At 41.4% G+C, this 14,618-nt stretch overlaps 1 protein-coding gene across 1 annotated transcript in view; it reads left to right on the top strand.

Annotated features, from left to right (window-relative positions):
* Window positions 1-5,360, top strand: part of Ccdc170 (coiled-coil domain containing 170) — a 66,771-nt gene extending 61,411 nt beyond the window's left edge. The window contains exons 10-11 of the mRNA XM_090337948.1: window positions 365-601; window positions 4,176-5,360. Coding sequence (XP_090194074.1) covers window positions 365-601; window positions 4,176-4,376 — 438 coding nt within the window. The 3' untranslated portion in view covers window positions 4,377-5,360. The remainder of the gene's footprint in view (window positions 1-364; window positions 602-4,175) is intronic.
* The last annotated feature ends 9,258 nt before the right edge of the window (window positions 5,361-14,618 follow it).

Here is a 14,618-nt window from a genome sequence, read left to right as displayed (position 1 = left end):
CCCCAGTTCTCCTATTTCTGCCCACCAAATAGCTGAGATTACAAGTGTATGCTACCTGACCTGATTACTTACACGCTTGATTTTAGTATCCTATCTAGAGACATAAAATTGCTCACAAAATTGCTCTCTGCAGTTTTATCTCCTTGATTTTTCAACTAAGGGTATTCTAATATGCTATTCATAAGCTAAAACTGTCTTCAGTTGTGTCCATTCAGCTTACAGTGTTTAGCCACATCTGTTTAGCTGGCTAGAATGAATTCAATTCTTTATTCATAAAAAATTGCATGACTCCTGATTTGTCTTGTTTATACAGCTTTCCTAAATCAATATAAGAGAAATGATTAGCTTTCTCTTGATTTCTTAGATTAAAACTTTGGAGCAGACCAAAGCCATTGAAGACTTAAATAAAAGCAGAGACAAGCTGGAGAAGGCGAAGGAGAAAGTAGAGAAGCAGTTGACATCTGTCAAGTCAGAACTGGATTCTCTGGAACACGAGGCCAGAGAGGAGAAGGACAGATCGAGAACCATGATAGAAGTGGTAACCAGTGAAGTGAAGATCCTCAAAAAATCCTTGGAAGAAGCAATGAAGAGAGAAAAGCAGGTGTGCACAAGTCTGGTGGGGAAATCTTGTTTGGGAAAAGACAGGACAATTTCAAAGCTTGATTATTGTTCATGTATTTACAAATATAGACTGATTCATGACTCCTTGTCAGAGCTATGCTAGTCTTCTCTGTGTCTCTCCCCATGCTAGTGTATGTTCTGCCAAAGAGCGTGTTGTTCATATATATATATATATATATATATATATATATATATATATATATATATTGGCAGTCCTGGGGCCTGACCTCAGGGACTGAATACTGTCCCTGGGCTTTTCTCAAGAGTAGTGCTCTACCACTTGAGGCACAGCACCACTTCCGGCTTTTCTGTACATGTGGTGCTGAGGACTTGAACACTGGTCTTCATACATGCTAAGCAAGCACTCTACTATTAGGGCAAACTCCTGGTCCTATTCATATATTTCTTCAAAAACAATTTGCAAAGCTCTCTATAGTAGTTCAACATATCTTCACACCAGTGAGCTGTTTTTTTTTTTGCATTCCAATGCCATTATAATTTGCTCTAAGTAAAGCAATTCACATTTGTATGACATGTGGTAAGAAAGCAAACAAGATTCTGTGTAAGCAGTGAAACACCAGTGAGAAACCAGATTCTGGTTGTGGTGGAGTTTTATTGTGTTTGGTGATGGCCTCTGTCGTTTGCATCATCTCAGATCTTCTAAGTTAACATTAAGCAGGAGTTGCATATCAGGGTGAAACTTTATTTCCCGTACAGGTCAGTTGCAGGAAACAGTCACTACTCTCAAACAGTGGCACCCAGACTTCATGGTCAACCAAACCCAGATGGAAGCCATAAAAAAAGAAAAGCCTCATTGGCTGGCTAGCTGCAAGGAGGAGAGTTTTATCTGGTGAGCACATCAGGTCAGACATAAAGAGATATGTCGCGGGCAGCCTGACCTGCCTTGCCTGGGCTTTCATGTCACTCTCTCAGAAGCACAGAGAGTGGACTCTGGTCCTAGGGTTTTCTTTTTCTTTTCTTTTCTTCTTTTTTCTCGCTCTTTGGGTACCTCTGCTTTGACTCATGTGTCAGGCAGAGTTGGAGAAAGCCAAACTATCGCAGCAAATGTTCTCAGAAAGGAAACATTTCAGGAATGATGAGTTTTGGGCTACATTTAAAAGGGTGGGAAAGTTTAGGGGGAATGTCTACATCTGGGAGATCTGGCTGGCCTCTTTGTCTGTTTTAATGCTGTAAAAGAATCCTAGAACTGGAGAGATGCTCAACTAGACAGTTAATTCTCATTGTTCTAGAGACTGAAAAGTTCTAGGTCAACCGTAATGGGCAGATGATGTTTTCTCATGAGGTCCTCACGTGAAAGGAACAGAGCAGCTCTCGGGGCCTTTTGTAAGGCTGCTAATGCCATTGGGGGACTAGCCATTAGGCTGTTGTGAAACCTAATTAACTCCCATCATGATGTCATTAAAACCTAATTAACTCCCAAAGCCCCATCTCCTGACACCCCTACTATGGGTAATTATATCACATGGGACAATCTATCTATCTATCTATCTATCTATCTATCTATCTATCTATCTATCTATCATCTATCTATCTATCATCTATCTATCTATCTATCATCTATCTATCTATCTATCTATCTATCTATCTATCTATCTATCTATCTCTATCTTCTATCTATTTTGGGGAGAGGACACTCACATTCCAGGGCCATCACGTGAAGAGAACATTGTATTTCTGAAAGCAGACTCTCCATGGCAAGATGGGTGGGAAGGCAGTGAGGAGTGGGGACTGGACATGCCTGAATGGTATTCTCCTGATTTTACTTGATCTCAGGTTGAATTCTACGTTTCCTAAAATGAGAGGTACATGTAGCAAGGTGCTGTCTAGATAGTGTGTGTGTGTGTGTGTGTGTGTGTGTGTGTGTGTGTACTTGTGTGTGTATGCTGTTACTGGGGGTGAACTCAGAGTCTGGTGTTTCTTAGCTCTTTCACTCAAGGCTGGTACTTTATTCTTGAACCATGCCTCTATTTTTAGTGTTTTGGTTGTCTGTCAGGGCTGGCTTTGAACCACTTCTGAGTAGGTAGGCTTACAAACAGATGTGATTACATGGGTGCTTAGCATCATCTGTCTTCTTGATGGGCAAAGGTCAGGGCAAGGTCACAATGTATGAGGAAGCAGGCTATGTGGCGTGACTTCCTGATAATCCAGGAAGCCTCCTGTTTTCATTGGCTTTCTTCCCATTTGTTCTTTTGCTAGTTTCAGAAGTTCAGTCCTCACTTACAATCCCAAAAAAGAAATGCTTGCAATTCACTGGCATCCCCACCAGTCTACATATCATACATGCTCTGTTGCATGGACAATACATACAGTCTTCTTTCACTTGTTCTCAGTTTCAGAACAGGTAAGTTCATGGAGAATTCCACCCTGGAAATGAAAAACAAATGAAATTTTAGTGAGGTCAGAATATCAGTTATAGCTGTTTTTAACATGTTTTGTTTCCTTTGTTTATTTTATATTTGACTGGGGCTTGAATTCAGCATCTCATGCACTTACTTGATTGATTTTTTTTAATCAAGTGTGAACCATTGGTGCCCTGTGGTGTTATTATTTAACTAGAGATCTTGACTCAATAGCAACCTCTCACACCATCAATTGGCTCATCAAAAAGCTAATTATGAAAGTACCAAAGCTGAAGGGACTTCATAGAAGATAAGTCCATGTATTATGTTTATTTATTATTTATTTATTTGGTGCCAATCTTGGGCTTGAACTCAGGGCCTGAATGTTGTCCTTGAGTTTTTTTTTGGCGGGGGGAGGAGGCAGTCCTGGGGCTTGAACTCAGGGCCTGGGCATTATCCTTGGGCTTTCTCAAGGCTAGAGCTCCACCACTTGAGCCACAGCACCACTTCCGGCTTTTTTCTATGAATGTAGTACCGAGGAATTGAACCCAGGTCTTTGTGCATGCTAGGCAAGCACTAGGCCAAACTCCCAGCTTTTTTTTCAAGGCTAGTGCTCTGTCACTTGAGCCACAGCATTTCTTGCTGTTTTTGGTAGAGTCTCGTAGGCTTTCCTGCTCTGGCTGGCTTCAAACTGTGATCCATAGATCTCAGCCTCATGAGTAACGAGGATTACAGGCATGAGCTATCAGCACCTGGCTCAAACCCATTTATTTTATAAGCCAGAGAACCAAGGTTACTTATATGCATAAGTTATTCCTTATCTCATGCAAATCTAGATATTTTTCTCTTCTTCCTTTTTTCTGGTTCTGGGACTTGAACTCAGGGCTTGGACACTGTGCTTGAGCTTCTTTTGCTCAAGACAAGACTCTACCACTTGAGCTACGGCTCCACTTCTAGCTGATTTTTCCTTTTTTTTTTTTTATAATTTATTGATGATAAGAATCCTTACACACTTTCCTTCCCAGGCTGGCTTTGAACTATGATTCTCATATCTCAGCCTCTTGAGTAGCTAGAATTACAGTCATGTGCCACCAGCGTCAGGCTTAGCTTTTTCTTTTTTGTGGCTGGATTTCACCCGGCAGTAACTGGCAGGTGTTTCTCTTCCCATTAACATGTTTCTGTTTGCTGTTGCAGCTGGTGGACTTCCGGGAAGTAGTTTCTCAGATGCTGGGCTTGAATGTGACCACTCTTGCTCTTCCTGATTATGAGATCATCGGATGTCTTGAGAGACTGATCCATTTGTACCAGCACCATTTTGTGACCTGTGCCTGCCTCTGCGACATCACAACAGCAGGGCAAGATAAGCAGCCTCGAGACCATTTAAAACTTCACTGAGCACTGGTTTCTCTGGAGGGAGGTGTGGAGCTAGGAGATGGATCAGAGAGCTCTACATCACAGATTCCTCAGAGAGTTGAAATCTGAGCAGTGTGATACCATTTTCTTTGGTGATTTAGTATGACTGAACCATGGGGAACTCTCAGAGTTTCCAGCCCTTTACGAATGTTCAGTCTGCAGAGCATCTGTTGTTTCACAAAGAATCCATCTAGATTTCATTCTTGGAGTGGGAAATGTGAGTGGATAGTTTAACAGGGATGACTTATCTTTCTTTTTCTTTTGAATTGAAGTTTTACAAGACAAATTAATTCTCATCACAACCTTGGGCAGAATCTTCTAAAAATGGTTTTTTTTGATATGTGCTTCATTTGACACATAGTAATTATGCCTGTTTCTGGGCTATAGCATGCCATTTTAATACAGGCATGCACTATGCAATCATCAGATCAGGATCAATGGGGGCATTTCAATGCATTTATTATATGGCCTCGCTAGAGCTCAGAGACAGTGTTACCTACCCACGGTGGTGGTCAGTTGTGCTGGACCCAGAATGCATCCACATCAAAGGTTGAACCTTTTCTGTCTCCTCCTGACCTTGATGGTACAAATTGCTAGCATTGGAGAAGGAGGGAATTGTACAAGTCAGGAATTTGAAGTCCCTGAATGATGAGGCCTCTCTGAAAAGCTTCTCATAGGTTTGGGGTCCAATAAGAAACTTACCTGTCTTTGTGGAGACCATTGTCTAGTGCCTGTAATCCTAGTTTCTCAGGAGGCTGAGACCCGAGGATCGTGGTGGGAAGCCAGGCTAGTTAGGAAAGTTCATGAGATTTTTTTAATCTCCAGTTAATCATTAAAAAGCCAAAAGTGGAGCTGTGTCTCAAGTGGCAGAGCCCTGAGATGAGAGAAAAAGCCAGATCTTAAGGTTAAGCCCCTGTACTGGTGTGCACTCATGCATGTGCGCATACATACACACACACACACACACACACACACACACACACACACACACAACGTACCTGTTTAAAATGTTGTTATTAGATCACATCTGGTGATAATTGTGAATAGAATCTTTCATGTAAACTCAACCCCATAGGATAAAGAAGTCCTGCTCAGTTTTGTTCACTAATGGATCAAATATACTTACAGCAAGGAGAATTTTTCATGATTCTGACGTTATTAAAAAAGAATCTGTACTAGTTACAGACTTCTTTTAAAATTTTTATTGGGCAAATATTTTTCAGAAAACCATTTCCTTGATTTTACTGAGAAAACTGTATTGTCTGTTTTAGATGATTTATCTTAATTTTTACCATACAAAATGTCCACTCTTTTGAAGGAGGTTGTGCAGATGGAAAGTGGATAAAATATTTATTCATTTTTTTAAATGGCTCTGGATTTAAACTCAGGACCTTGGGCTTGCTAGGCTGGCACACTACCACATAAGCTGTATCTCTAGCCTTAATTTCTGCTGATTATTTGGGATATGGAATCTTGTGGACTTTTCTGCCCAAGCTGATCTTGAGCTGAGACCTCCAGATGTCAAGCTTTTGAGCAGGATAAAAGGCATGATTCACCAGCTGGCTAAAATATATGTAAAGTTAAGCATGAGGTCTAGTACATCTAACATTAAGAAAAAAAGGAAGAGGATATGACATTGTGGCTCAAGTGGTAGAATGCTAGTCTTGAGCTGAAGAGCTCAGGGACAGCACCCAGTCCCAGAGGCCCCATGCCTGACAAAAAGAAAAATTTTTAAAAAGAAAAAAAGGAAGAAATGCACAGGTGTTTATAAAATTGTTTAAAAAGTTAAGTCAATGCCAATAAATAATGTCAATAACTAAAGTACAAGCTGCTAATAGATTGAGAAAAGATTAAAGAAAAATTATTCCAAAAGCTGAAATGAGATTAGATCATGGTTTAGATAAAAAGAGGATAGAAATATTTATTACAACTGGATAAACACGAATGTGGGCTCAATACTAGATTGTTGGGAGCCAGAGTGGAATCAAACTGTACCTTGATTTGCATCAGACAATGGCTTTATTGTCTTATTGTTTTCTGGCCTTATTCTGTTTAAATGACCTGAGATTTACCATATGAATGTAACACCTGGAGGTTCCCTGGGTCTCAAGGAGGGAAGAAGCTGGAGTGAAAAATAAACGGGGCAGTCTTTACCTGGACTGCGGACATCCCGGACCCGGTGTGTCTGTCTCTCTTCTATTTCTTCCTAGTCCTTGCCCCCTATTTCAGGAACCCCAATCTGCGAACCCTGGTTTGCTGCCGGCTGGCCCCGGCACTAGATGACGCTTTTTAATTTCAGTTTTGAAGCCAGATAAATGTGCTACTATTGATAAACTTGCAGTGATTAAAAAATCCATAGTGTTACATGAAATAAGTGATTAGATGGAGGGAAAAAGTAAAGCATTATTTCTAATAAAATTACCATCTAATAAGTGTAGCTCGATGGGGAAAAGGGTGAGAAAATGAAACATCTAAAATAAAGCCAATGAGAATCCCTTCACTGTTGGAGGACTGATTCAGAGAGAGTGACTGGGGTTCTATCTGGGCAGGCCATCTCTGCCTGGCTTTTTCCCTGGTGTGTGAGGCAGCAATGTGCCAGTGAGTGAACAGGTGTGACCTTGTCTGAGGTCACATCTGGATCCCCCAGAAGCCTGAGAGCAGCCTTACATTTTCTTGGGGCAAGGGAGGGTGGGGGGCACTGTAGTCCTTGGAAGCCCAACCATGGCTGATGTGGTGACAGGGCTGTTGTTTTGGGCAGTCTTTCCTCAAGTAGAGGAAATGCCTGCACTGGGTCTCTTAAGTATGTTCACATGAGTAGTATCACATGTGTGTTTTCTCCTGCACATTCTGTTTGCATTTTTCAAAGATTATATGTCTTTAATAAAGTTGATTTATTTTCTCGGTAGATTTATTTTCTTACTTGAGTCAGAGATGCTTTCAATAGTATCAGTGAACAGCATAATGGTATCTTATTATTCTACCAGTTTTGATTTGTCATTATGCTTCAGAATTCATGAGACTGAAAACAGTCTATACTAATTAGTACCCCCACCACACTTCATTCTATAAAATGATATTCCATTAATTCAAATAGATGTTTATATACTATTTCTACTTGAATCAAATGTACATTATACAGTATTGTTCAATATACACAGAGCATTAAAATGTATAATTTAGCTGCGAGCCAGTAGTTCACACCTATAATCCTAGCTATTTAGGAGGCTGAGATCTGAGAATTGTGATCTGAAGCCAACTCAAGCAGGAAAGTCTATGAGACTCTTCAATTATCCACCAAAAAATCTTGAAGTGGAGCTGGCCACTCTAGGTGCTAAACTTGAGCTGAAAACTCAGGGACAGTGCCCAGGCCCCGAGTTCAAGCCCCACGACTGGCACACACACACACACACACACACACACACACACACACACACACACACACACGCTGCGAAACAAGTTTTAATTTAAAGAAAGCCCTAGAGATTCACCATGGAAAAGACCCACGGGATAAGGAAAGTAAATTTTGGATGCACATATAGTTCATATGCACATAATTATCTGTCACTTGGAAAAATTGAAAATCTATTTGCACTGCCATTTCTCATTTTTCCCCCTGTTAAATGCCAGTCATTTGTTGGTTTTCTTCTGTGGCACTGATTCTGGAGCTGGCAGGCAAACTTCCTATTTTCACGCTAGATTTTGTTCTTTTGTTTATGTATATTTTTTAATATTTTTATTGTAATTAATAAGTGTTACATGATATTTGCCAGATAGAAAGTGCCTTAATTCACATACATTGATACCCTTTCACATGTCTTGGTACCCATTAGCCTCCCCCCCTGTTTATGTATATTTTATGTCGTCCAACAAAATACACTGGGGTGCTGTGATTTTAAAATGAGGTCTTCAAATATTTAATATGAACTCTCCTAACTCAGTACACTCGAGTGATATTCTGGTCACGGAGACATCTGAAAATATTCATGCAAAATATCTCCAGAAAAATGTAAGCCTGGTCTATGTAAATATCCAGTTTTACAGAGGCACAGAGGTGATTGAGATCTGGGGGTGTGGGCTGAAGAGTGCTTGGAGAAGTTTATAATATTGATCTGTATTGATGCCAAGCATTTAGAAGTCTGGTTGTCATGGTGACATAACCTTTGACCTGGAAGGCTTTTTTTCATTCATGTAATAGTTAGCCACATTAGTGCATGCCCCAATTACCTTCTCATCAGCAAGGGGTGTCTAGATGTTTCTCTTTCTACTGTATGGCTTCCAGACTGGCATGTGTGTGTGTGTGTGTGTGTGTGTGTGTGTGTGTGTGTGTGTACATGCACACCAGTACTAGGACTTGAACTGCTGGCACTTTACCATGTAAGCTATGCCTCTTGTCCAGTTTTTCTAATTTAATTAGAGAGTTGTCAAGCCTCCCAAGTAGTTAGGATGACAGGCGTGAGCCGCAGGAGTCCATGCGATGATTATGAAGCTCCTGGTAGTTGAACACTTTCCCTCTGATCTTCATTGTGGTTACTCACTAATACCCTGTTTGTTCTTTCTACTGCAGACTTTTGCAAATGGCTTGTGGATAGAAATCTCCCATCCCACAGAGAAGTTGTTGGCAATTTAGATGACTCTTAAGATGCATAGGCCAAACTGGATTATGGCCTATTTGCAGTTCCTGGGCCTTCTCAGGTTTAAGACTCTTACCCTCTTTGGCTTTAGCTACACATACCCTAGACTGCATTGCAGAGCAAAGCAATTAAGCTGAAAAGAGAATTTTGAGGTTCATTTGAAAGACTGAGGTGCAGAATAGATTCAGCATGGCTAGATCCTGGGACTCAGCATGGTTGTCTGGTTTCCTGTCTCTGCCATCCGCTTCTCATCTCTGTTTGATTTTCTAATCTTCGCATGTTGGCCTCTGTTCTTCCTTGGACAGATGGGCTCCTTCCTGCTAACTGGAAAGTGGTCTTTCCAGCATCCATGAAAAATTTCAGAGATGAGCCAGAACATCTTCTCTTGCCTGGTCCCTAGAACTCAAACCCTGAACTCTTCATTTTTCTTCTTATTAGTTGTGTGTGGTGATGCACACCTAGGATACCAGCCACTTGGGAGATGTGGATTGGGAGAATCATGGTTTGGGGCCATCTCAGCCAATAAGTTTGCAAGAATACCATCTCAGTAGACAGATGTAGCAATACATGCCTGTAATCCTAGCTAAGCAGGAGGCAAAGCCAGCAAGACTGAGATCTAAGGCTAGTCCTGGGCAAAAAGCAATAGATCCTGTTTGAAAATCAATGTGAAAGAGTAGGAAGCATGGTACAAGTGGTAGAGTGACTTCTTAGCAAGCAGTAGGCCCTGAGTTCCAAAACCCTAGAACTACCAAAATACACACACACACACACACACACACACACACACACATACACAAAGCTTGAACACAGGGCATGAATGCTGTTTCTGAGCTCTTTTGATCAAGGCTAACACTCTACCACTTGGGGCTCAATTTCTGTTTTTGTTTTTTTTTCTGATGGTAAATTAGAGATAAGAGTCTCATGAACTTTCCTACCTGGGCTGGCTTCAAACTACAATCCTGAGATCGCAACCTCCTGAGTAGTTAGGATTACAGTCATGAGACACCAGTGCTCAGCTTTTAAAAATATATATTTGTATGGATAAATATATATATATATTCATGTATATATATATTTAAATCTGAGCTTTGAACTCAGGATCTTATGCTTGCTAGGAAGTTTCCCTGCCACAAGCCCTCATCTGTAGCCCTGTTTTGCACTGGTTATTTTTTTTATTAAATAATTTATTAACATTGATTTTTACATTATATTTCAAATGACATGTTTAACAAACAAGTGTTCAAGAAGGGAATTGCTATATACAATCACTGGCACTTAGTTTTTAGAACATAATCAAAACTAGGCTAAGGGTTTGTATATCATAGATACATATTAATTTATGAAATAAAACATGTCTACAGAGTCATAGGTTTTTATGTCTATGTAGTTATGTTTATATTTCCAATACCATGTCCATAACATTGGGTATGCAAATACTGAGTCCTCGCTCTTGTACTGTTTGGATCTAATAGTCACATATTAAGGATACCATGAGCCTTTTGTTCCTTTGGTCTTGACTTGTCTCACTCAACATGATTTGCTCTAGATTCATCCACTTCCCTGCAAATGCCATTATTTTATCTTGTCTGTTGACTATGTAGAATTCCATTGTGTGTGTATATATATATATATACATACATACATATATATATATATGCACCACATTTTCTGTATCCATTCATCTGCAGTAGGGCATCTGGATTGTTTCCAACACCTGGTTATTGTGGGCACTGGTTATTTTTGAAATAGGGTCTCATTCTGCCCAGGTAGAAGAACAAGACAATGAGAAGTTTCTTTGAATAGCAATCTGCATATTTCAGGCTTTCCATGGTTAACGGGATGACAGTTGTGAGCCACTATTCCAAAATTCGACTGTGGATATGGAGTCTCCTGGATTTTTCTAGGATGTTGGGTTATGAAGGGATTTTGAGAACTTTTCTGCCTGGGTTGGCCTTGAACTCAGATCCTCCCAATTGTTGCCTCTTAAGTAGTGTGGACTACAGGTGTGAGCCGCCACTGTGTGGCTATTAACCAGTAAGAACTGTATGTATTAATGGGGATTGGTGTGATATATCTGTACTTGGATATGGGGCATAATAATTGAAATCTTAAAGTCTTCACAACCTTTATTCCTCTATACCTTCATCCTCCCTTACTTGCATTAGTGTTTTGTTTTTTTAATTCCCGAGTTTCCTTGAGGCTCACATATCTCCCTCCCCCTGCCAGTCTTCATTCTTACCAGAGCTAGCCTGAGTATTAAGGTTATTCTTCCCACACTCTCTCCTTAAGGCCGGTAACTTCTGTAGCTTTGCCCTTCTAGCTCCAACTTGAAATGAATCCCAACTATCCATGCTGCTGTTTCTTTTCCTGCCCCACTGAGAAAGGCTGGAGAAAATCACAAAATCACAGCTAAGTGACATCTCAGCTTTATAGCCCTTGGTGTTTGCTGGTAGTTCTGTACTGTTTTCCCGGTTAGGTCTCACTGCCATTTTCTGAAAAACGACTATTACAAGTACTCTCCCAGCCTTTAGGGCTCTTATCTTGTCTCTTCCTCTTCACTCCCAGTGGAAATCATGTCCGATTTCCTCAGCAAATAGAAGCCATTACAGGAAACCTCTTGGCTATTGAGTCCTAATATGGCTTTCTGTATTTCCCCACCCTCCTTTGCCCCATCCCTCCTCCTAGCGCTGGCTACTTGTGTCTTCCGGGACTGAGTCCCACCAGTGGTTTGCGTCTGTCTCCATCAATATTTAAACAGATACAAATCTCTGACATCTGGGGCCAGGGAGTCGTCCTGGGAAGATTTGGGGGTGAACAAGGTGGAGGGGAGTGTGGGAAAATGGAGCAGTGAAACTTGCTGATATTGATTTGGGAAGGGAGAGGGAGACAGGGAGAATGACAGAGGAGATGGGAGAGATTAAGTTATTTCGAGTGCATACCTGGACATGTGAGAACAAAACTTGGTGCTGGCGCTTGACTTCAGGGCCCGAGTGCTGTTCCTGAGCTTTCTTTTTGATTAAAGCTAGCACTCTACCACTTGGGCCACAGTGCCACTTCCAGTTTTTCCTGAGTAGTTTATTGGAGATAAGAGTCTCCTAGACTTTCCTGCCCGGGTTGGCTTTTAGCTGCAATCCTCAAATCTCAGCCTTCTGAGTAGGCTGAGTCACTGGTGCCCAGCTCACAATGAAATTCTTTTGTAACTTTTTTTCTTTCTTCTTTTGTTGCTGGTCCTGGGGCTTGAACTCAGGGCATCGGCACTGCTCATTTGTTTCTTTTGCTTAAGGCTGCTGCTCTACCACTTGAACCACAGCTCCACTTCAATTTTTTTTTTTTAGTGAAGAGTCTCCTGCCCCGGTTGGCATTGAACCATGGTCCTCAGATCTCAGGAACAGCTAGAATTACAGGTGTGAGCTACTTGCACTCTGCTTCTTGTACCACTTACAGATGCTAATAAAAAGGTGAGGCAAATTAAAAACAATCACTCCATTTCTCAGATCTCCCTAGAGTCTGTCTTTCCAAATCCCTCCTTGGGGCTTTCTGGGTTTCACCTTTGTCAACTGGCTTTGGCTCCACCCATCCAATACTCATTTGGGTTAGCAAATCTTTTTTTTTTCTTTTTACTTTCCAAGCACTTGTCTTCCTTGAGTCATCTGCAATGTGGCATTAGCAAGTTTTGAGATGTTCTCTTCCTTTGATTTCCACGATGAGAAATTTAACTTACTTTTTCTCTGCATTCATAAGTTAGAGGAACAGCAGCTTAGAAAAAAGCAAATGAGCCAGTCATGTGAAGAAGAGTGTGGGTGAGTGCAGTGAGGACTTTGATGTGCTGCTGATCAGAACTTGCTGAAGATCATGGAGTATTCTGGAAACCTGAAGGCAGGTGACGACCCAGGAATGAGGGGTGAGGGAGTTCTGTCTTCGCTCACTCAGGGGAGAAAGCCCAATAACTAAAACTAACAGGAGGAACATTGACAGGGAAGGCTGCATTTGTGCTCTCTGCCTACAGACTCAGGGTTCTAATTGGAACCTTGGAGTGTTGCCAAGTGGGGTTTGTGGTTGCTGTCACTCTGGGGGTCATTTACACACTCAACATATCCACTCTACTTCCCTACAGGGTGATGCTAGCAGTTAGGCCCTGGTCAAGACTGAAAGCGTCTCTGAACCTTGTAGCATGTACGGTGGTCTAGGGTGTACTACAGCCTCCCCTCAAAAGGACTGACACATATATATGTATATATGTGTGCAGATATATGTGTACACACACATACAAAATGACTGTATATAGTATAGATATATATTAAATGTACTATAAGCATATACATAGTATACATAGTATAAACTATATATATCTAGTATATATACATATATACTATATATATATATATATATATATTCATGCTGGGGATTAAGTCCAGGGCTTGGACTTGGTAGGCCAGTGTTCTACCACTGAGCTACCTTCCCAGCCCGAAATGCCTAGAGCTTTAGCTCTTGACACCGCCAGCGGATCCCTTGCAAGGACCCACCTTGAGCTGGTGGGGTGGCCTGATGCCTGGTCCCAGACCCTGACTGTGGGGCCCTCTCTTCAGGCGCTGGCAGGTGTGGCACAAAGCCCTGCACTGGCCTCACAGCGCAGGACATGCTGAGCAGCCTCCTCAGAGGACAAGGCCTCTGCTGCAACCACAGGGTGGTGTCCTACCCCTCCTGGCATCTCCACCTTCCTGCTTCATCACAGACCGAGGCCGGGTGTGAAGTCCTACCCATGTCCTGCCTCTGAGTCTCTGCATCTTCTCGGGAAATTTGACCTACGACAGGCCAAGTTTTTGGTCTAGTCTTGGAGTCTCCTTCCTGCAACCGTCATGAAAAGCCTAAGCCATCTTGGCACCCTTGTCAGTAAAAAACCCAGGACCTTGTAAGTTTAATGAGAGGCTAGACTGCATTCAGAACATGGTCTTCGTGGTGAATACGTGGCTAAGCCACTGTGGAGCTTCTGAGAATTACGCCCTGGCTTTAATCGAGTTCCTAGGCGTTACATGTTGGTGTAACCCCAGTAATTAATTCTAAGAACGTGGTGGTATGTGTGGAATGTGGGGCGCACCTTTGGTTGGCTCAGCTACCCCATGTGTGGAGGCAGTGGTTTATTTCACTATGAAGGTTTATAAAGATTAATCCCTTAATGTAGGGGTTTTAGGTAGAAGCTGATATTTACCAGTGATCAAGGCTTTCGATACTTTTTTTTTTCCTAATGTGGTCTAGATTTGAAGGTAACTTCTTTTTTTTTTGAAGAAAAGGAAGTCCTGTGAAGAAGGAAGAACAAACATGTAATAAGTGCCTGTTCTGCAAGAAGTGGTGCACTTAGCCTTTCCGTGTCTAGGCACTCATCTTCAGAATGTAATTTGTATTATTTCTATCATTTTTGGGTAACTTAAATTACTTCAATAATTTTAAATAATGATGATTCTTGTTCTTAGAGTTGAAGGCAGAGGGCTTGATGTGATTTAGAAGGACTTAGCCAAGATTATTAAGCTGGAAAGATGTAGAGGCAGAATCTATGCTCAGTTCTGGACAATCCATAGCTCATTCTTTGTAAATAGGA

Source organism: Megascapheus bottae, chromosome 8, assembly GCF_031878675.1.
Source record: "Megascapheus bottae isolate mThoBot1 chromosome 8, mThoBot2.hap1, whole genome shotgun sequence".
NCBI lineage: Eukaryota > Metazoa > Chordata > Mammalia > Rodentia > Geomyidae > Megascapheus > Megascapheus bottae.
The sequence above is the reverse complement of the archived record's forward strand: the minus strand, read 5'-3'. Positions and strand labels throughout refer to the sequence as shown.